The 21,533-nt window shown below is 49.9% G+C and overlaps 1 protein-coding gene across 2 annotated transcripts in view; it reads right to left on the bottom strand.

Annotated features, from left to right (window-relative positions):
* Positions 1-21,533, bottom strand: part of PRAG1 (PEAK1 related, kinase-activating pseudokinase 1) — a 27,259-nt gene extending 5,726 nt beyond the window's left edge. For both annotated transcript variants that reach the window (XR_011325007.1, XM_069785061.1), the window contains exons 1-5: positions 21,422-21,533; positions 18,531-18,925; positions 15,302-17,136; positions 6,090-6,247; positions 1,960-2,699 (exon numbers count right to left, since the gene is read on the bottom strand). Coding sequence is in view for 1 of the 2 variants with exons in the window: in XM_069785061.1 (XP_069641162.1) it covers positions 1,960-2,699; positions 6,090-6,247; positions 15,302-17,136; positions 18,531-18,887 (3,090 nt within the window). In the remaining variant the exon portion in view is untranslated. The remainder of the gene's footprint in view (positions 1-1,959; positions 2,700-6,089; positions 6,248-15,301; positions 17,137-18,530; positions 18,926-21,421) is intronic.

Here is a 21,533-nt window from a genome sequence, read left to right as displayed (position 1 = left end):
GATCTTCCCCAGCCAGCCATTCTTCGTGACTTTGGCTGCACCAGAGGCATCGTCCATGCAGCAAGCTCCAAGTAGGAGCCTGGGGCTGGCTTAGTCACACTTCTTTAAGTGGAGAAAGAAGCCAAGGCGTGGAGCATATCTTGGCTTAAATCCTTCAAAGCCATTTCATGTAACCCTGGCTCCTTCTAACTGTTTTATACATGTCTGTCTGTGCACAGCCCAAACTCTGGCTCCTGCTCCTCAGCAGGCTCCTTGGCTCAAGTCAGATCCTCTGCCCATTTTCAGCTCTCCAAGTCTAATTTTAACTACAGGTCTGTGATCTCCTTCATGTCAGAAAATCTGTACCAGAAGCCAGGAGGGACAGCTAGGAATCAGCCCGTTGTGAAGTTTCACAATTATCCTCTACTTCAGCTACCAAAAGGAAGGTGGCACATGGGAACGTTGCAGGAGGTGTACGCATGCACATATGTAAATACATACACAACTTAAGTTCACTTTACGCTGGCACAGAGTACGGCCATGTTGCAGTGTTTTTGGCTTTGTTAAGGCACTCTGCAGTGTACCAAGGGCACAGAGTAAGCCCACATCACACGCCGGGACACAAGCGCAGTCCCATTAAGAGAGTGAAATGTGCCATTTCTGCCTTGGCAAGAATTCATGCACTACAGCCATAGACCTGAGCCTCTGAACCCCACCTAACATGGCAGGCAAGAGCAAAGGTGTGTGCGTGCCACAAGGAACTGCAGATTGAAAAGGAGCACACCAGTTCACCACGCAGTTCTCGGGTTTCAGAAGGAAAGTTGTGATGGATTTAGGTATAACACACAAGAGAAGCTGCAGCTCTGAGTGCTGGACTAGGGGTATTGATGCAAGATCTCATCTAACTCCATTCTCGTTATTTACAGCCCCCCTGTTGGGTTGACTGTACTTCCTTTAGAATATGAACTGGCTTTAAAGGTATCACTTAACTAAAACATCCCCTTGGGGTTCATAATAGTGGAAACGATTCAGCATAGATTTTTTTTTTTTTTTCTTGCTTAATGCATCTCTGACAATGCTTTTTCAGGAATTACTTTAGGTTTTGAAAACAACCTGAAGAGTAAGCAGCAATGAGATGCCCCTAGGGTTAAGTCAGAATAGAAATTAAAGGCCCTGTATTCAAGTAGTAACGTGGGTCAAGAACCCAAAATCCATGGGATGTCTGTGGAACGGGTTGGATAAGCTTACTTATCCAGGTTTCAAAGAGCTGAACTATTGCACCTCAAGTTTCCATTTCAAACATGGGTTCTGTAGAGTTACAGGAAAATGTTTCAGACCTGACCTTACACAGCACGTCTGGGTCAGGCTCACATTGTTTAATCAAGATCTACAATATCTTAACGCCTGCAGTTTCAAGATCATATAAGTACTCACATGGTTTCTGGGTCAGACCTTCCACTTAAAAGGCAGGCAGAGGCAAAAATGCTGTCTTTTGAACAGCCTTTCATCAGCTTGTGTCATCAGAGCCAAATGTCTCTGAGTTTACAACATTGTATTTGCACAAAGATTTTTTTTAGAGAGAAGCTGGTTGAGTTTCAGACCCTACTAGTCTGCAGCAATAAGCATCTGACTGGCATTTGTTCCAACAAAAACTACTTCTCCAAATTAACCTTTGCAAGTGGTAAGGGAAAAGTGGCAATTTTGGAAGGGACTTTGCTCGCCCAACTTCACCTGTGAGAAAGACAAGCAGAGGAAACAGGCCATTGTGTGCTGATGGTACTTCTCGAAGGCATACCACTAAGTCTGCTTCCCACTCTTTCATTCAAATCCATACACCAGAAGGGGGGAAAAAGAAGTTCAAAGATTCAGTCCCAGCTCAGCTATGGAACCCCACGCAGCTTTGGACCCTGCAGCTCTTTGCCTCATCCTCCCAACTGGAAGATGGAGATAAGCCTGGATACCTCCCGGGTGTGGCCTTACCTTCACAGCATAGGTGGTAGAAGGGTCCTTGGAGCAGGTGGCACAGTAATATATTGCATCCCCCGAATCGCAACAGGGCTTGTTGCACGCCAGCTTGAAGAGTGACCAGTTGTTCTCACTGAAGTGCAGCTCGTTCTTCTGCTCCCGCATGAAGCAGTCCTCACACTTGGCAACCAAGCGGCGCAAGGACTCGGCGTAGAGGGCCCCCAGCTTGGCATACACCCCCTCCTTGCTGTCGATGTTGCTCAGGAGGTTGTGAAGGTGGAGGCTGGAGCCCAATGACACCTGGCTGGACACACTGAGCTGCGAGGAGGAAAGGGACTGGAGATTTCTGCTGGGGATGCAAGCTCCTGTGCTCTTACCAGTGGCTGAACCCCAGTAGCTGTTTCCTTTGGAGCCTTTCTCCAGGGACTCGGAGGAGGAGAAGGTGCCAGGGCGGCCCCCCAGGCTGGCTGGGTGGATGAAGGGAGGCTCCTCTTGGAGGCAGACATTGCTCTCGGAGTGGCTGACATTCAGCCTGGGGCTGGCAGCACCGGCTGCTCTGCCTGAAGACGCCTGTCCCCCAAAAAAGCCATCTGGGGAGGACACCGTTCTGCTTACTGTCTTCTTCTGGGGCAGAGGGGGCGGGCAGCTGGGGGCAGAGGAGGAACCATCCTCACCGGAGGCAGGAAGGAAAGGGACAGGGGGAAACACTTGGCTCTCAGCTGGAGGGGGCGAGTGGTTTGGCTCAGATGAGCGCCCTAGGAGACAGCAACACACAAGAAGATGCCATGAGCGGCCCTTGCGGCCTGGAAGTGCAGGACCCTCTCCATGTCCCTCCCATCCCCACAGGCTATGTCTCCCAGGGTCCCGACTGGGAACAAAGCAGCAAGCCAGGTTACGTCTGAACCCAGCACACAGTCCTCATCTATTCACGACTGCAAAGCTTCACTGAAGGCATTAGGGATTTAACCCAGTTTAATACAGCAGGTTTGCAAAGCAGGCTGCAACCAGCCATCTAGAGAAATGCTCCCCCCTGAAACCACTCCCCTATGAACTGCATACACAGTAGTAAAAAGCTAGTAGAGGGTAAATATTAAAGCTGTGATGTCATCCACAGGGAGGTAAGAATGAAGCACTCTGGATAGGAGGACAATCTCTTAAACACAGCCTGTTTCACCTGGGAGCTGCCACCCAGTGCTTCAGCAAGACAGTGTGATAAGGAGAGAATGAGTCACGCTACACAGCTCTGTCCCTCCAGCTGTACCAGAGCAGCCCAAGAAGTATATTGAACCTGTCTCTCTGCCTCACACAGGGTATGGGTCACTGGGCAAGGCCCGGGATTTTGGCAATTTCCATCCTCCTGAAAAAATCTGGCCTCCCCCCCTGCTGCCTGTCCTCTGGCTTATTGCCAGATCTCTTTGCTGAGGGCAGCCTGGCTCCACTACATACCACTAAACCCCAAGCAGCTCCATGTCCTATCTGGACATGGATTGGGTTGGGATGGCTAGCTTTTTTCAGGCAGCTGTAGCAGCTGTTTTCTTACCCTGGACAGACTGGAGACAGGTGATACAGTTGCATGTCATGGAAGAAGGGGAAGGAAAACGAAAAGGAAAAAAAGATGATTTGACATTGAAATAAAAAGCAATAATTTCAGGTCATGGAGATGGAACGAATGAGGAGTGGAGGGGTCTGCAGGGGAAATTAAAAGAAGAGACATAATTTCAGAGAATTTTCTATGCCACTTGAATGACAGGCAGGACTCTTGATAAACTTGAGGTCTGCTAACACCTTGAAAGGTGCGTGGTGGGGTTTTTCTCCAAGCAAGCTCAGCAGATAGCAGGATCTATTGCTTTCTTTGAACCCAGCTTCCAAAGCTGCAGAGTGGTAGCAAGCCATCCTTCCTCCTCATGCGGCTGCTGGTGAAGGTTCAGCTGCCAGCAGGCACTTCCTCACAGTGTCTTTCTGCTTGCTCCACAGGAATGCCCTGGGGCAGCTTCATGTCAGCCCGCAGCAGGCGCTTGTCTCCCTCACAATCCTAGTGACTCACCAGCTCTCGCACACAACCTCCAAGTGCAGGGGCTCAGATCCCCGAGCTCCCAGCCTGTCCTGGCGTGTCACGTGCAGCCTCAAAGCCACACCAGCTGTGCCAGAACAGCAATCCCTGTTAGCTGCTCTCCACCTGGAACGGCATGTGTTGAGGCCACATCCCTTAGTTCTCAGCTACTAGGGTGGATGCTGGCATGATCTGTCCTTGTCCTTCCCCACCAGAGTTTGGGAGCATGACATTAATTTTCATTTGTCCGCTCCACTGTCAAGGCTGCCTATATGCTCCTGCTGCAATACACCCCATCCCAAGCAACAGTGTTGAGAGACACCCCAGGAATGAACAGCACTGATTTTGGCTTCTGTAGCAGATGAGGTTCCCATGCAAGGCAGTTTCGGCACCCCATTTCTGACAACATGCTCAGAAACAGCTCTGCAGGAAATGTTGTGAATCAGCACATGTCCCTTTTGCTCCAGTTTCTGAGTGCTGAGCTATCTGACTCCCATTGGGCCCTTGCCTCAGCTGCCTGCCTGCATTGTACACCCAGTCGCCAATTGACTGCTCTCCAGTTTCAGCTGCTCTGCAGCTGCACAGGTAACTGTGGAGCCCATGGCTCAACAGAGATGCATGCCCCAAGCTTTAATGAAAACCCAGACATCTGCATCACACCCTGCCCGGTCCATGGGAAAGATCCCCTCTGTTAAAACCCTGTTAAAAGCCACAGGCAGGGATTGTTCAGCATGGCATCTCTCGCCACCTCCAGTCCAAGGGGCTTTGACAGAGGATACAGCCAAGAGAAATTTTTCAGCATGCAGCCCAAGAGCAACTCAACAGAGGCATCTCTGCCAGGACACGCAGCTGAATCCCCGTTTTGAGAGGCAAGATTTACTTGACAAAGCCTTACGGAACAAACGTCAGCACTGGAAGCTTTGGCAACCAGTCCACATGCCTAGCCCACAAATGCCAAACTGCTCTTACGGTTTTTTTATGTGCTGCTGGGCTCTGCCCCAAGCACAGGTTAATGAATGAAACCCTTTCACAACTTTCCTAACAGTGCTCTGCACCTTCAGTGTAGAGTCTCTCTGCATGTCAAGGGCTTAAAAGTTCCCGCCCGCTTCATATTTTAACATCTGACAGCATAGCCAATTAATTTGAGCTCACCTCACTCAGTGATTGACTGCATAGCTTCTTGCTTCCATCAGCAAGAAAAACTGCATTCAGGTTATTCATTTAAAAACTCATGTTTCCCAAGATGAGTTGAAACAGTCGTTTCTGTTAGTGAAGGCAGAGAAATCCTCTTGTCCCCTATCACTTTTGACAGCAAATTGCTTCTGTGCCTAGCAAGTAAAGATCCAACATATGTGAGTTTTTCTTCCCCCTGTACAATTTCCTGGCATGGTCTCACTCTCAGATTCCAAGTTAACAGTGGAAAAATGGAGTTTCCAGAGCTCTGGCTCTTAATTTTATTGCTGCACTTTGTTGCTCTTGGAAAGACAGAACTTCCACTACACGAAGGCTACTTTTGCAAAGGAAATACTTTCTGAGCTGCTGAACACGTTAGTGCATGTCTAAGTTACGCACTGATGAAAAAAGTGACTTCATAGTAAGTATTTTTTAATCTCAGTTAAACGAGTGCAGGCAGATTTTTTTCCCCTTCAAGAAATGACTGGGAACACAATGAGAGGGAGAGACCACCTCTAGCACAAGACTCTTTCTGGTACTACTCAAATCTATGGAGGACTTTCTATGGCAGGGCTACTTGTGACCTCGCGCAACGTATGAAGCACAAGCAGGATAAGGACAATTGCTTTCAGATGAAGGTTTTATGCAGACAAGAGGAGAGCTACAGAATGAATGATTTTGATGTTTGCCAAATGAAAAAGGAAAAAGCCCATGATGTTGCCCTGACCCTGCCACATTCATTTTAAGTGCATCAAGAGGCAGAAGGGTAGAAGTGGAAAGATGAAGGGTTGCTGGGGAAACTAGGTGATTGGACCCTCATGATCCCTGCTCTGAAGATGCTGCCTCAGCAGTGGGCCTCAGGATGGAGGTAACTCCTTCCTCAGGTCCGATGCTACCTCTCCCACACCCAGTGGTCACTTACTGCCATCACTGCCAGTTTGTGTGTCCGAGTCGAGGCTGTCAGTGGAGCCAGCAGTGAAGCTGACGTGGACGCTCCTGAAAGGTGGGCTGAGGCTCTCGGTAGAGCTGTTGCTGACCCTCTCTAACTCAGCGTTACTCGGGTTCATTTTCAGAGTGTGCCTAGAGAGAGTGAAAGAGAAGAGTCAGGAGACAGATAGCAAAAGATACCCTGCATGCATTCGTGCGTGGAGACTCAAGCCAAGAGCAGCCTTAGCTTGGTCCCTGCCCATCCATACAGACACTGTGCAGCCTGTTACCATGCCACGGCACCTCATTCCTGTGCATTTTTCTTCTTTCTCTGGCACCTGGGGATCACATCCTACTGACACTGAGCAGATTATAGGCTTGCAGCCCCCATGCCAGCCCCTCATGACAAACCAGCTGTGCTTGAGCAGAGAGAGAACCACTGAGCCAACATCATCCAGCCCCAGTCTGCACCTCCTTTGCTTACTACATGTGGGGTCCTGGACCACATCCCATCTTGGCCACCGTCACTGGGAAGTGAAGACCCACCAGCATTTGCCTTCAGTAAAGTTCTCAAGGGAAGGGAGTGGCATCACTCCTTCCATTTTATAGAAGGGCAGGTTGAGGCTGGGTGTCAGAACCCAATTCCTTCATGGCAGAGGCATAAGCGGAAGAAGAGTCCATCCCTAGCAGCTGTTGTCTCCTCAGTGCATCACAGTAACAACTGACACCTTCCGAAAGAAGAAGCACCTCTGCAGAAAACAAATGTCTGCCAAACTCAGGACCTACCATGCAGCTTTTAATGCAAGACCTACAGTTTTCCATGCAGCTTCCATCTAAAAAAATAAATAAATAAACCATAAACTGGGTTTATAATCTGCCAGGTCACAGTTTAAATGATCAGTTGTAGGCAAGCAGGACTTTCCGCTAAGATAAAGAATTTCCCTTGCATTTTCTTCATTTTTTCCTCCCTGGAAAACAACAGAAACTGTTGAAATCAGGCAGCACATCAGAGCACAAACACTCTAGCTTTGGTACAGTTCAGGCTCTCTACCAGCCAGCAAACAAAGGTTATCAGTCCACATTTTTTAAGTAAAACTGCCAATCTGCTGATAAAATTCAACACGTTGTTGATTAAGAACATAAAAAGGTTAGTGGCAGACTAAAAAAGAAAAAGGATTTCCACCAGCTATCTTGCTGGAAGGTATCCGGCGTTTCCTAATCAGACGGCTGAATGGCTGCTGAGAAAGACAAACAAAAGACGTGCATGACCGTTTTCTTGTGGCACCCTGTTCAGGTGCACAGGGTCCCTCCTCTTCCAAAACCCCCAAGCACAGCGGATGACACGAGCGATTTTTATTTGAAGATTGAGAAATGATTCGTTCCCCATCCAGACAAAGCACTTACTCTCGTGTCCACACCACCACATGGAGAGCAGAGTGTATGAGAAGCCCGGAAGAAACTTCTGCCAGACTTCCTCATTTGCCTGAGCAGCCTCGGTCTAAAAATACTCAGGGGCTGATGAAAATAAGGCTCTAAAAACCACCTCAGGTATAACTCAGCAGAGACATTGGTCTTGCACCAGTGACGAATCTACCACGGCAAGCCTCTTGGGGATGATTTACAAAACTTCACAATGCACCACAGAAGTCACAGTTAAAAAATAAAAAGTGAGAGAGACACACATTGAGGTTTTTAGCTCTGTCACGATTAATGCTGTTGAAAGCAACCAACTGGACTTAAATCCTTTTCACTTTTTTTTTTTTTAATTTTAAAGATATATCTGTATCCTATAACTTTCTCAGACATTTAACTTCTAGTAATTTGGGGGGAAAAAATGCATGGGTGCATACATGCAGGTACACTGTCTGACCTGGCAAGAATCAAGGAAGCATTTAAATCTGTAAGAAAAGAAAAAGATTTTGCAAGAGAGCCTGTCTCGATTTGCACAGATGAGAGGTTTTCTAACACATTCCTCCCCCACCCCCCTCCCCAAGAAAAGTTGGTGCATTTCTGTTTCATTCCCATCTCTTAAACACAAATCCACAGAGCTGCCTTACCATTCCCGTACTCAGAGAGAGATGGGACTTTGCTCGGTGGGGTCCAAGGTCCACCGCACGCAGCCACACCTATTCCTCCAAGCAACCTGGGTGCAACGCGGTGTCGGCCAGAACCGTGCTGGCTGCTGCCTTTGCTGAGCTCAACGTCGCGGTGAAGTCAGATGTACAGAGAGCCCTGTTTCCTCTCTGTACCGCCGTGACTTATGTAAAATGCAGTTCCTGAATAGGCACACCGAAATAGAAATTGTTTGCCGCTTAAACGACATCCTGCTCTTGTTTCAGATGTTACAGCCGGGCTGGCTAATACCGCCTGGAAATACCTCCGCTTTACATCTCCCTCTCCGCTTCACATCTTCCTCTCTCCCTATGAGCTGCTTGAAGCCCAGGCTGCAGCCTGCACAGATTAAAATACCGCCCACTATACCAAAGAATTACTGAAAACACTTGCTAGGGTCAAACTCTCCCATTTCAGTAAAATTCCACCCCAAGAGCTGAACAGCTCATCGCTACAGCAGCCTGTGGGATCTCGATTTACAGCTAACCCGAACTTCCCCTGCTTTGCTAGTGTTCCTTCCACCACGTGTGACTGCGAGGCCACAGGTGGCTATTCTCCGTCTTGCCCTTTTCATCAAAGGTTATTGGAAATAAAGAGCATCAACCCACCTTAAACCTGAAGAAATCACTGGGATTGCCCCCCCACCAGCTTGCTGACATCTGTGGGCTCCACTCCCCTTCAGAAAGATATAGCAGTTGCTAATTTACCACCATTTCAAAAATCTGTGCTCAGCACCTTAAATGTAACCAGCAACTTCAAGAGAAGCACCAGAGCCTCCTTCATGTGCCAGTGCATAAAGAACAGGTCACAAGAGTCAGCTCTCCCAGTCTAATAACCTAAAAGGACAGGATTTCCAGCTCTCGAAATTATTCTGGTGGCTTTAAATACACTTCAATTACTCAACATCCTCCATGCAGCACACTGGCATATTCAGGCAACCCTTCCCGTTCGCTATTCCCCAGTTTTCCCATCCTAAACAATTTCATGCAGCTGGCTTTCCACATGATTCCCACAGTCCTGCCTAAAACAAGTCAAGGTTGAAAACAGCAGTCGTATGAAAAAAACCCACCACCCCACCCCCCAAACCAAAACCAAAACAGTTTGGAGTTCTGTAACATTGCAAAGGGACACAGATCATTTGCCATGCCCCACGTCGCACCTCTGGCCAGGGCATGCTTCGTCTTTCCCGTGATTCATATTCAAGTAGTAGCCATGTGTTTAATTTCACATTTCTTAACAGATCGGGGTCCCACCTGATGCTGCTGTGGGACTCCAGCATTGCTGACTGTGTGCCTTGCACTTCTCGGAGAGAGAGTGGAGACGGGCACCAAAGCATGGCTCCCCTAACTACAGCAGACACGCGCCTCTTGGCATATTGCCCCAGGGATCCCTTGGACTCCGGGCATGCCTTTGGCTTGAATTTCCTGCCCAAGATTTGACACGCAGCTCTGATTACCTACCAAAAGTGCAAGGGGCAGGGAGGTTTTGAGAGGGGGAGAAGGCCACTCGGACGCAAGAGCTGCAAGGCTCATGCTTGCTCCTTTCCAGCAGCCATCACACGTGCAGCCTGTTGGCAGCCATGGAGGATGCTGGAAGGCATCTCTCCCCAGCGCAGAGACCCGATCACAAGGAGCACCCGCTCTGCAGCCCCATCACGGGGGTTTCCCAGCCTTGCTGTGCAGGCAGGAGGGGGTCACTCCTTCTCAGCACAGATGACAGGACTTGAACAGCTAACAGAGATGCTGAACTGTATACAACATGCAGAAGGGGAAGGAAGCAGAGGAGAGCAGAGAACACAAACAAACCACTACAAAACAAACCGCACTCCAGGACAAGTCTGGTGATAATGTCAACAGGACACCCCCTCCAAAATAAAATACTGGAACTAATGCATGGCAGAGAGAAAAGCTAGACTGCATTACAGCATCAAACACAACACATGGCTGGGCATAATTATTACACAAGAGGAAGCACCGTTGTACCATATGCTTGTCTATCATGAAACGTGAATAATTATATCTCCATCCCTCCACTGCTCGCTCTTCTAGCATCTTCCCCTGGATGCACAGGGCAGTTAAAAGCCAGCATACAGGAGCTTGCAACACTTGAGGCTTGGATTTGTACTTATCCTTCTGCTACCAGCTGGCAAACATGGAGAAACCAAAATCGAGGTGAGGGGAAGAAAGGATTTTGAAACACTCCTAGCTCTGTCCAGAGGACTACACCGCTCCTCCCTGTACCAAAAAGGTTTTACGTAGCACAGGTTAAGTTGAAACAAGGGTTTGGAGTCTGGGATGCAAGGGGAAATTCGGATGGGGTGCAGAATTAAGATGGTAGATGGGTCAAAAATTAAATCACTGCATGCTCCAATGTAGTGAAGAAGACACCAAATCTCATTTCAATTTCCAACTCTGCACTTTTATAAGTGGTAAGATAGGAAACACACAGAAAAGTGAATGACTTTCATTTTAAAAGAAACAAACTCTCCTAAAAGATTGGCTGATAAATCACAACCTTTTAAAAATGATCCACTGGCAGAAGCAGCACAAGAAATTGCCAATTAGTTTCAGACAAAAACCACAGGGGGAATCCAAAAGGTGTATTTCCTCCCTGTCCTGGAGCATGATTCTCTCTCCTGCTTGAGCCATACCCTCCTTTCTTTGATTTACTTATTTAATTATTAATTATGTATTTAAATAGACTCCAGCCAGAGTTTCTTATTTATTTATTTATTTATTATTTATTATTTTAATAATAATAAATCTGGCTTGTCCTAGACCAAACAGCAACTCCCTGCTGTCATCCACAGTCACGGACAAGAGAGCCAAAACCTGGGGCCCATGTGACTTCCAATTGCATTTGTAATTGCCACAGCAGCTCCATGTAGCCAGTCTGCTTTTGCCACAGGGGTACACCCTGACACTGAGCTCCAAGGAGAAACAGGTGCCTTGGGAATATTCTGTCTCAGGTGCAGCACTGCTCCGTCGCAAAACGATTCCTGGCAAGGAGCACACAGCGCAGTCCCACCAGCCAGTACCACCTCCCCAGCAAGGAACAAACCTGGCTCTTTTCCTGGTGATCCAATTCCCAACATAGTCGGTTTTTTGTAACGCTCTTGTTTTCTGTTCCCTCTGGCAACAAGCGGCGGCAGCAGCACCGCAACATGGAATCTTGGCACACCTCAAGCTCATTTGTCCTGGCTGTTTTCAGTGATGGCGGGTGTCGGGATGTGCCGTGCTACACACCTTTGTTACCGCAAGCGAGCGCATTCAGCAAATTTCAGAAGTTATCTACGGTGCTGCCTTTTGAAGGTGGCATTAATTATGATGAAAACAGCTCAAGAGCCAACAGCTCGAGATGCAAAACAGCATCACTGTTTCCTTTCTTTAAGAGGCACATGAAATAAATTAACTGTCAAGGTTTTGCAGGCTAGAAGGAAGCGTGAGGATCATTTAGCCTGACCTGCTGCATGAGAGAGACATAAATTTCAGCAAAGATTCATTCCTCATGCCAAGAAACTGAAGGCCACGCTACAGCATTTCACACCAAAGAACCTTTAAATCATTGCACATACAAGTCCTGGGGATCCTAGTTCCCCTGGTGAGCCCTTTCCTTAGCCAACTACCTTCCAAGCTTTTGGAAGAAGACCAGCCACTATCTTCCCTTTCCAATCTCTTTCCTCTTGTAATTAAACTCATTTTCCATTCCGTTTCAGACCAAGCAAACCTTAAATATCTATATTCTTTCAAACAAGCAGGAAAAAAGGACTGTATGAAGAAACAGTCACAAGAGGTCCAGAGTAGATTTATGTGGGATGAAACAGGCACAAATTCATTATTTTCCTTTTTTGCACCAACTTCTAAAACTCCCTAAAAATCACTCCTTCCGCCATCCTAAGAGACAGCTTACTGCAAAACCAGAGTTTCCTCAGTGCCTGGCAGGAATTCACCCTGTAAAAACTTTTTTCCCTTTTAATTGTTAGAGCCAAGATGAACAAAACATCTACAGAGTCCCTTTTTCTTTCTCTGCTTTGAAACTAGTTTGAACACACATGTGAGTTTTCTTTAAAATAAGCAATTAAGTTTAATTAGAGAAGTCAAACAGGCAGGCTTCATCTTCCAGCATGAAATCAAATACCTTGCTGCAGCTTGAGATCTAGAAGGAAAAAGGATGGTTACATGCCTTTCCTGCAGCTGAAATGAACCCTGATTTGCTAAGCCCCAAGCCACAAAACTGTGCCACAACCAGGTCTACAGTGGCTTCATCTCCATCCATCCATCCATCCAAAGAGCCTTTACAGCGGTGCCACCTGAGAACATCTTGGGTTGAGGCGCTCTGTCTCTGCGAGGGACTACATAAGCATAACAGAAGTATCAGTGGTTCTTCTGTTACAGACGAGCACATGCCCACAGACTGCACAGACCTAGGAGAGTATGGACGTGTCTCAGAGTCATCTTTGTGTGCAAGACCTCCTCCCTTCTTCAGGCATTTGGCTGCAGCCCAGGAGGACCAGAGGAGATGCTCCTCCAGCAGCAGGTCAGAGTCATGTCATAACCCGAAACTGCAAGCAACGACTGCCCAGGGTAACACAATCCCGCTATGGTGATTTTAACCAGTTGTGCACATAGCCATCCATCCCACCACCATGCACAGGTAACACCACCCTGGTTCCTGCATCAACATGCTCAGAGAAGCCATGCTCGAGACAAAAACAAGAGCACCCTCAAAGCAAACAAACAAAGCAATCAGCTGGGTTTGCACGGCTTGCAAAACCTGCCATCTGATCAAATCGCTCCTCAGGCCGGCTGTGCAGGGGTTTGGTAGCCAGAGAGAGAGGCCTATGCTCTTTGAGCAAGGTGCCCCAAGGCTCAGCTGCAGGCATCGAGGCGTTTATGAGACAAACAGATGTAGCACAACACATGGCCTACAGCCACAGGGGGTAAGAGAAATGCCAGCACCTACCTCAACCACCTGGCAGGGTTTATGGCTCTGCCAGAGATCCTGGTTATGGATGCCACGTGTTCCCTGACCTCAGTTTCCCCGCCTGCTTTCACACAGGCTTTCTAGCGCACATGCTTTCAGGATGACTCAGAAGCAATTGTTATTGGCACAGCCCAATCACACCAGGAGCACGCACCAGCCCCTCCAAGGAGGGGAAAATGCTCCACGCCCCTCAGGACAGATCGTCATAACTCCTCATGGAGGGCAGCAGCAGGGCATGCTCCTGGCTTGGAGCACAGCTGGTCCAAGTCACCCAGCCAAGAAGACACCCTGACACATCAAGGAGCCCCCTGCCTCCACTCTCAGCCCTCATGAAGGCAGAAAGGAGACTCCAAGCACTGCCAGGGAAGGATCCTTGCCTCCAGTACAGACAAAGGGCTCTGCATACCTCTGCATAGCTGCTCCTCCATGAGTGGAAGGAGGTCCTAGCACTGCAACTGGAAGATGCTGCTGGGAAATACATTGCTGAGTTTGAGTGCTACCACCCTTCTGGCCTGCCCAGTGACCTCTACTCTGCAGGGGAAGGGATCAGGTTCTAGAGGACTTTCAGCAGGCAGCTTGGTGTTTCCTAAATGATCCCTGCTTGACAGCATCATATCAACTCTGCTGGGCCTCAACACCACCTCATGTGGCAGATGCAACCCCAAGCCACAGGCTGATAGGAGACACCAAGCGGCAGCAGCCATGAAAGAAAGTTCACAGGGTCAAAGCTAAACCACATCTTGGTGTTCTCTTTCATTTTAAAGGCAACAAAGCTCATCTGTGTGCTCACTTGCTTGTAGACCTTTTCTTTCCTCTAACTCCAGCAGGCATGCAGCATCACAGCAGGAAGCTCAGCATTAAGAATTAAAGCCTCTTGTTCATCTCTTCCCTTTCCTCGAGAAACATAATTTGTTCCCCACTTCGTCAATTTAAAACACTAGTTCCCTGGGCTAGCCAACCCTAAAACCACTGAAAATTCAATATGAGAACAAAACAGAGGACGGGCCAACTCAACCACAGTCTCAACCTGGAGGTCACTGAAGCCTATGCATAAGCTTGGCCATGGACCCCAAGAGCAAGGTCTTCTCTGAGCACCCATCCCTTCTTCTCTCAACTTTTTAATCAAGGAGCTGGAGTCAAATCTGTTGTGCAATGCACAGTTCCAGGTAACAAAACTGACACATGCAATAAAGCAAATATAGGACACCCACAGAATGTGGAAGTATCCCTCCCCAGTATGCTCAGACAACCCAATTCATTAGTTGCATGGAAAGGAAATCAATTTTTCTTCCTCCATTTTATCTTTTTTTCTTTTTTTTTTTTTTGTGATATGCACAGCTGCACACACTGAATGCACACAAAGTATCAGAAGCCTGTTTTTTTAATTGCTTAGCAGAGCTACTTCCTTCCCATATGGAGAGCTCTCCCTCATTCACGTTTGTTTTCTGGGGTGTGCTGTTGTCCTGCCTGCAAACCTGACTTCCAGGAGAGTGGTGAGGGGAAGGCTGCCTGAAGCCAGGTGGTTCCCACACATCATAAGCACACATTAAGCAAGCTCCAATTACCTGCTTGCAGGCAAGGAGTCCTCCCTGGGAAATTGCAGCTTCAAGAGCTAACCTTGAAAGCCAAAAGACATTAGAGCCAAGCTGAAAATGAGGATTTCAGAGGCCCTTGCTATTAGCACCAAGAGAAGTTGCCCAGTTCCACTTACAAGAGGAACTTGCAACCCCAGATTTTCTATCCTATTCAACATCAAGGAACTGTGCCAAGACAGAATGAAGCTGACCTGGGAAACATCAGCCATCCTGGGCACAGACCTTGTTCTCACTTGAATATTGGGACCCAAGGCCGTACCTTGCCCCTGAAGGGCCTTTGCAAGTACGCATGGCATTTGAACCAGGACTTGCAAAGATCCGACAGCTTTTCAGAGTAAAAAGGTAAGTAGTTTTTCAGCTGGACAGTCTCCTCCCATGCTCCTGAAAGCCCACCTTTGAACAGAAAAGGAAGAAAAAAAAAGAACAGGAAGCACCTCCTAGTCAATGAATCCCTGTAGCAAACATCCCTATTGCAAAAGTTTAAAAGACAGCTGTGCGCACACTCACAGGGCTGTACCTGGACTGCTTTTTTGGTGGCGGTGGCGGTGGTGCAAACTCCACACCATTACTCTTGTCTTTAGGGAACTCAAAGGAGAAAGATGACGATCTGCTGATCCCAGTCTGACTCTCCAGCATCGGGCCGTCATCCACAAGGTTAGCACCAGCTCTTCCATTCTCAGCTCCCACTGCCCACGGGTGGGTTAAGAGCTCCTGCTCCTCCTCCTGCTCCTCCTCCTCCTCTATCCGGCACTGCTTGGTCCACGTTGGGATATAGTATTTCTGCCTCCTGTCATAGGATGAGCCTGCCAGGCCTCTGCTGGACTCCTCCACAGAGACCCCATTGACCTGAGTGCATGGAGAAGGGAATGCCCCAAAGGCACCTGTATCAGTATAGCTCCTCGGCAGCAGCTGAACACCAGCTCTGTCATGGCTGTTGTCATCACCAAACCTTGCCACGTGGGAGCTGACCGGGGGCACATGGTTCCCCTCGCTGCCTGGCTGGCTGTTTTTGGACATCTTTGGGGGAATGGCTGGACTTTCAGTAACTGAGGTCTTGGCAGGAGCTGCCAGATGAAATCTTGGGCTGTTCTCACTTCCAGATGCTTGAAAAATCTCTCCAGGCTCAATGGCAGGTGATGAAGTCCCAAAATCGGGATGGGAAGTGGGGCTGATACATGGCCACTGAACTCCTACTGCTGAATCAGGGCTGCTGAGGAATATTGTCTTGTGATCATCCTCGGTGTGTGCTGTCATTATAGTTATCTTTGCCGCCACCTGGCCAGTGGAATCCTGGTATTCCTTCTCACCACCCAACGCCCAGCCACCATCCCTCCACGTCCCATCAGCTTGCTCCTTGCCAGTGCTGCGGGCCAGCTTCTCTGCTTTTGCCTGTCCGCCGACAGCCTTCAGCTGCGCCTTCTTCCTCTTGGTGCTCTCGGCATAGATGGGATCACTGTGGGCTGGCTCGGTGAGGCGAGGGCGCTGCGGCTCCACCAGAGCCTGCTGAGGGGTGCTCGAACCCTCAGGCTGGGAGCCTCCAGTGGCAGAGGGCTCTCCAAGGAGAAGCGAGTCCTCGTCCTCCCAGGACAAAGCAAAGGCAGCCGCCTTGCTGCTCCCTGTGCTCTCAGGGAGGGCAGCAGGCTCAGTGTGGAGAGCCAGCTTTTTCCTCTCTGAACACAGGGCATAGGGGAGAGGATCGCCCTGGTCTTTTGTGATGCAGAAGGCCACGTTCACCGCTTTGCGCTCCTCTTCGCCGAACTTGACCGCCCTGCCACTTGGCCTGGGAATCTCGGGAGCATCCCGCTGCCTCCATCCACAGGGGGCAGGGCTCTCCTTCTTGCACCGGGCACCCTTCCCCTCCACACAACGCAGCTCCCAGGAGATGGGGCGCTCCCTGCAGCAGTCTGTGATTGAACAGTACTCGCCCCCTTCGCTTTCAAAGCCAGAGGAGAGGTGACCGCAGTCAGCCTCCGAGGGGAGCGCTGCTCCTTCTCTGGCTTGGGAAGAAGGGTTTCTGCTGGAGTTCGTGGTGCTTCTGTCCCCCAAGGTGGACAGATTAGGGCAGGGGGCCCGATGCGGCAGGGCAAACTTGTCTTTGGCTCTGTCCTCCTGCTTGCCCACCTCACCCACAAGCACCAGGCTGTGGATGGAGACATTTCTCTCCACTCGACTCTCCAGGCTGCGCAGGCCCACCATGGAGTAGCTAGGAGGACAGCAAGACAAGCAGTCACTGGGTGGGTTGTGAAGGAAGGGCTTTCTCACACCACCATTGCCAAAATTGTCGAGGCAGATCCGCTGCGCTTCTCCTGATTTCAGAAAGAGTTGTTTGCCAGAAACCATGCCCCAGCTAACCTGCATGGGCCAAAGAGACAAGTGCACTGTCAGGATGTGCATATGCAAAATGAAGGAGAAATTTTAAAAAAAAAAAAAAAAAAAAGGAAAAAGCCCATCTCCACAGTAAAGCCCTCTGGCATTCGCTGTCTGTTTTGCTCCGTGCTCACCCCACCCCACCAATAACCACTGCAAATCTTTTCTATTTAAACTACACTTGTCCTATTTCCTGGACCATTTACAATCCTTGCATTACCAACAATGGCAATGAACTGAAATAAGGCATTCTCCTTTCTCTTTCTATGGGTTCACTGCCAGAAACATGTCCAACCTGTCATCCTGTCTGTGAATCACTGTGCAATTAAAGATTCAGAGAGGCAAGGAATAGTTGCACGTCTCTGCTTATTTTCATTTCATTTCACACTGCTGCTCCAGAGTCGCATGCTCTGGAGCACAGACAGACTATCACAGGCTACCCTGGGACAGCAGCTTGGCTATGCTCAGCAGTAGGGACTGAGGAGCAGGTGGGCAAATGTATCAGAAATCAATTAATCTGAGGGACATCTATCCTGCTTGCCAAAGGAGGAGTGGGAGAGGCAGAGAGTAACACGTGCCCACAAAGTGACCTCCTGTCCCCGGGTGGCAGAACCTGCTCCCACAGTGCCAAACTCAGCCTGGGTCCAAATCTGCACGCATAGATCAAACCCCACCAACAACAGCAGCCTGTGCTCATGTGCCCTTTACCCCTAGAAGAGAAGCAAGGGAGAGCAACAGGAGGCTAAGAAGAGAGCCGGCAAGCCCTGACTCTCCTCTGGGGCAAGGGTGGGAGATAGGAGCACACCTATGCCACAGGCAAGGTGACAGCAGCCCATGCTTCGCTCTGCGTGGCTGGGGCAGTGCTGGTATCAATTGGTCAGGGAGAGGAGTGAACCACCCATCCTGACTGCAACTCAAACCACTGAGGCTTGCCAGTTTGCAGGCAGGCAGCAGCGCTACACCCAGAGGGCATTACTGCTCTGGCAAAGGTTGGGAGCCCAAGGAGCTGGGCTAGGAAGGTAGGGCACTTTCTTCCTCGCCCATGAAGACCATGGATCCAGTTAGCACTGACTGCAACCACACAGGACTTCTTTTCAGTATATCTTCCCAGGAAAATAACTTTAACCCGCATCCTCATTTAAAATCCGGAAGTTCCTAAACAAACAACATATTTTTACGCTCCTTTGTACATGCTTCATGAGTAACTGCTCATTCAGCTTCAGCCAAAGATATTTTGAGAAGCCAATATATGGCTTAAAAACCTGAGTCAAGACCAGAAGGAAGAACAAAGGGAAGGAAACCGTTTTAACAGATAATCCTAGCACTCCTGAGGAGAGGTAAGTAACGGGAAGTCATGCTTTGACTGGATTAATCATTACCTGTGACAGATCTGCATTCATATTCACATCCGCCCACGCGTCAGAAACATCCGAGTTTATCATAGTTGGCTTCACAGCAATTGTTGGCTTCAAGAAGGGGGAGGTATTTACACTTTCGTCTTCCAACGTGGGGCTCTCAGGCTTGGTCCTAACTCCATTCGGGAGCACGCCACGTGCTCCCACGTCTGAGGGTGTTTGCAGCCGATGGGAACTCTTTGGGTTGAAGCAGTTTTTGCAGGAGCCAGGCTTCCAAACGTGTTCTACAAAGTCACTGCACGCAGACATCTTCAAATCCTCGTGGCTCAGACTGAGAGCCCTCTGCGTCTTCTGCACTGTCCTCCGCTGCTCATTTTGCATTTGCTCCCCAGAGCCGCTCTTAAAGATCACCTAGTTATCTGGAAAAGCACAACACTGTCTGATTAGTTTGGGTGTGCCCCAAAATGGGAAGATTTTTAATAGGACAGGTGATAATTACACTTACTCTGCTTTCATCACAAATGCTTATTGTTTACGAGGCTTTTTTCACAGCTTAGCTAAAGCCCACACAATCACTTAAAAAGCCTCAACTTCTAAGCATAGCTCTGTAATAAAGAAGACATCAAGCAAGCAGCATTCCTATGTGATTTAATTCCCTGTTTAATGAGCATGTATAACCAGCCTCGTGCAAGGTTTGGATCAAGGGTAAAGGAAAGAGGTCTTGGAAATAGCTGTTCACAGCCACACAAGGAGAGCCAGGCAGGAAAAATTCCTTCTCCAAAGTGGCATCCTCTCTCTGAAAATAAAAAAGCCTAGAGATACAAGGACCAGAATCAGCGACTGTGTAACCAAGGGGACCGGCAACAACCTTCCTTCACCCCGAAGCACCACTGTGATTACCGCTGTGGTACACAAAGGCTTCTCTCCTTCTCTCCCACCCAGTGCAACAGAGAAAGGCAATCAGCAAGGCTGGGGGCTGGCACTGATTTGAGCAAGTGGCTGGCAAAAATCTCTTATCTGGTTTGCCAGGACCCACAAATAACAGTGTCAGCTCCCTGAAACGATTCATTGTCTGCAAGGAGAGAAACGTTTTGCTCTTGGATTACTTACAGACAAGGATGCCTTCCCATCTTCCTTCCCCAGGACGAAATGCCCCAGGAACAAGACATTCCTGCATTCCTGTGCGCCCACCCCCACCCCCACCCCCCAGTCTGATTGCACTCAGCCAGTCGCTACCTGGAGCTAACAACTTTGGAGATACTTCAGTCGAGGACTCCCACAAAGCTCAGTGGATTAGGGAAGAGAAAGATCAGAAAACGCAACTAGATGAGGAAAATTGCAGCCGGCTTCTAGGGGTGTCAGGGCACACAAGTCCCCCACATGGCTCCACAGAGTCCTTCCCCACCTAACCAGCTTCAGTTCATCATCTCCTGGCCAGCTGACCCCAGTGCAAACTGAGGCTCCTTCCCCAAGGGTCTCTGAGTGAACAGGCACTTTTACACCCCAATCCTGATGGCACAAGAGCCAAATTTACCAGCCTGATCCTTCAGCGCTTCCTCCACGCAGGCATACTGTAACACCACCGTAGCTATGGACACCTTTGCACCTGCATGCACCTCTAAACATGCCTGCTCTTCAGTAAAGCCTCTTGCCTCTAGGCTCAGAGATGCCCTGGCCAGCCTCTCCAACAGCCACCCTACTGCATGGTGAAAAGAAAAAATACTACTAAGAGCCTAGGTGGGACAAAATGAAGGGGGGCGAGAGCCACTGACCCACAACCATCATCTGAATTCAATGCCACCTTTGGGAAGGGAGGCTTTGATCGGCTAAAGCTTTAGTACCTGCAGACTCATTCTGTCTGGCATGCTGATAAATTAGGATCTGTTTCATGAAAGAACAGAATAAAGGGGAATATCAGTGGGACTCACTAATCAGATTGGTGCACATCTCTCTCTTTTTAGGGAAAAGACGGTTTTAGACAGGTTTTTCCATGGACTTCACAGAGCCCAAATTAACCAAAGGACAGCAAATCACTCTTGGACATACCCCCAACACCGTCAACGAGATTAACGTTATTTGCAGGGAAAACATCTTTAAAAAATATTCTATTCTTTGCTTCCTTTCAGATCTAGCAAGCAGTGTCCGGCATCACCCAGAGTTGAACAAGTGTCCTGATGAGAGCCAGAAAAGAAAAACCGAAAAAATCAAAGGGAGGAAAGCAGGGACCAGAGCCAGAAAAAACTCTTCACTTCTGTTTTAATAACCGGTGCTGCCGGAGCCTTTTAAAGATCGGGATTTCCCTTTCTGCAGCTAAAGCAGCCGTTGTTTCTCGCCGCCCAGAGCCCAGGGCCGGCGGCCCCGTGTCCGCACGCCGGCGGGGCGGCCGGGACCCAGCCCGCACGAACCCACGCGGCGCCGCGCGGGGAAACCAGCCGGGCTCGGCCCCCGCCCCGGGCAAGCCGAAAGCCAGGAGCTGGGTCTGAGGCACCCCCGGAGCCCCCGCGCCTCCCGGGGCACCGGCGAGGACCCGGTATAAAGGCTACCTCTTACTTAGGCTAGAGATGCTAGGATGCGGCACCAGGATGCTCCGGCGCCAGAGGAAACCCCCAACCCAAGCGGCTCTGGCTGCCGGACGGCCCCCCCCCGGGCGCCGGGCGCCCCCCGGGACCGGGAAAAGTTTACCGGGCAGGGCCCGCCGGGGCTCCCGGGGCGGGCGGCGGTGCCGGTCGGGACCGGGGCGCGCCCCGGGCCGGCTCCACGCACACACCCCCCTCCCCCCCGCCCTCCACCCGCGTGCTCGGTGGGCACCGGCACGGCACGGCACGGCCCCGAGCGGCGGCGGGGTCCCTCCCAGCCCGGCTTTGTCCCGGGAGGCGGAGGCGCGGCGCCCGCCCCCGGCCCCGCTCCCCACTTACCAGCCTCCCGCCGCCGCGGCGGGGCTCGGCTCGGCTTGGCTCGGCTCCGCTCCGCGCTGCGCCCGGCCACGGCCGCCGCCACCGGGCGAGTGGCGAGCGGGGCCCCGCGTGG

The sequence above is a fragment of the Haliaeetus albicilla genome, chromosome 1 (genome assembly GCF_947461875.1).
Source record: "Haliaeetus albicilla chromosome 1, bHalAlb1.1, whole genome shotgun sequence".
NCBI classification, from domain to species: Eukaryota; Metazoa; Chordata; class Aves; order Accipitriformes; family Accipitridae; genus Haliaeetus; species Haliaeetus albicilla.
The sequence above is the reverse complement of the archived record's forward strand: the minus strand, read 5'-3'. Positions and strand labels throughout refer to the sequence as shown.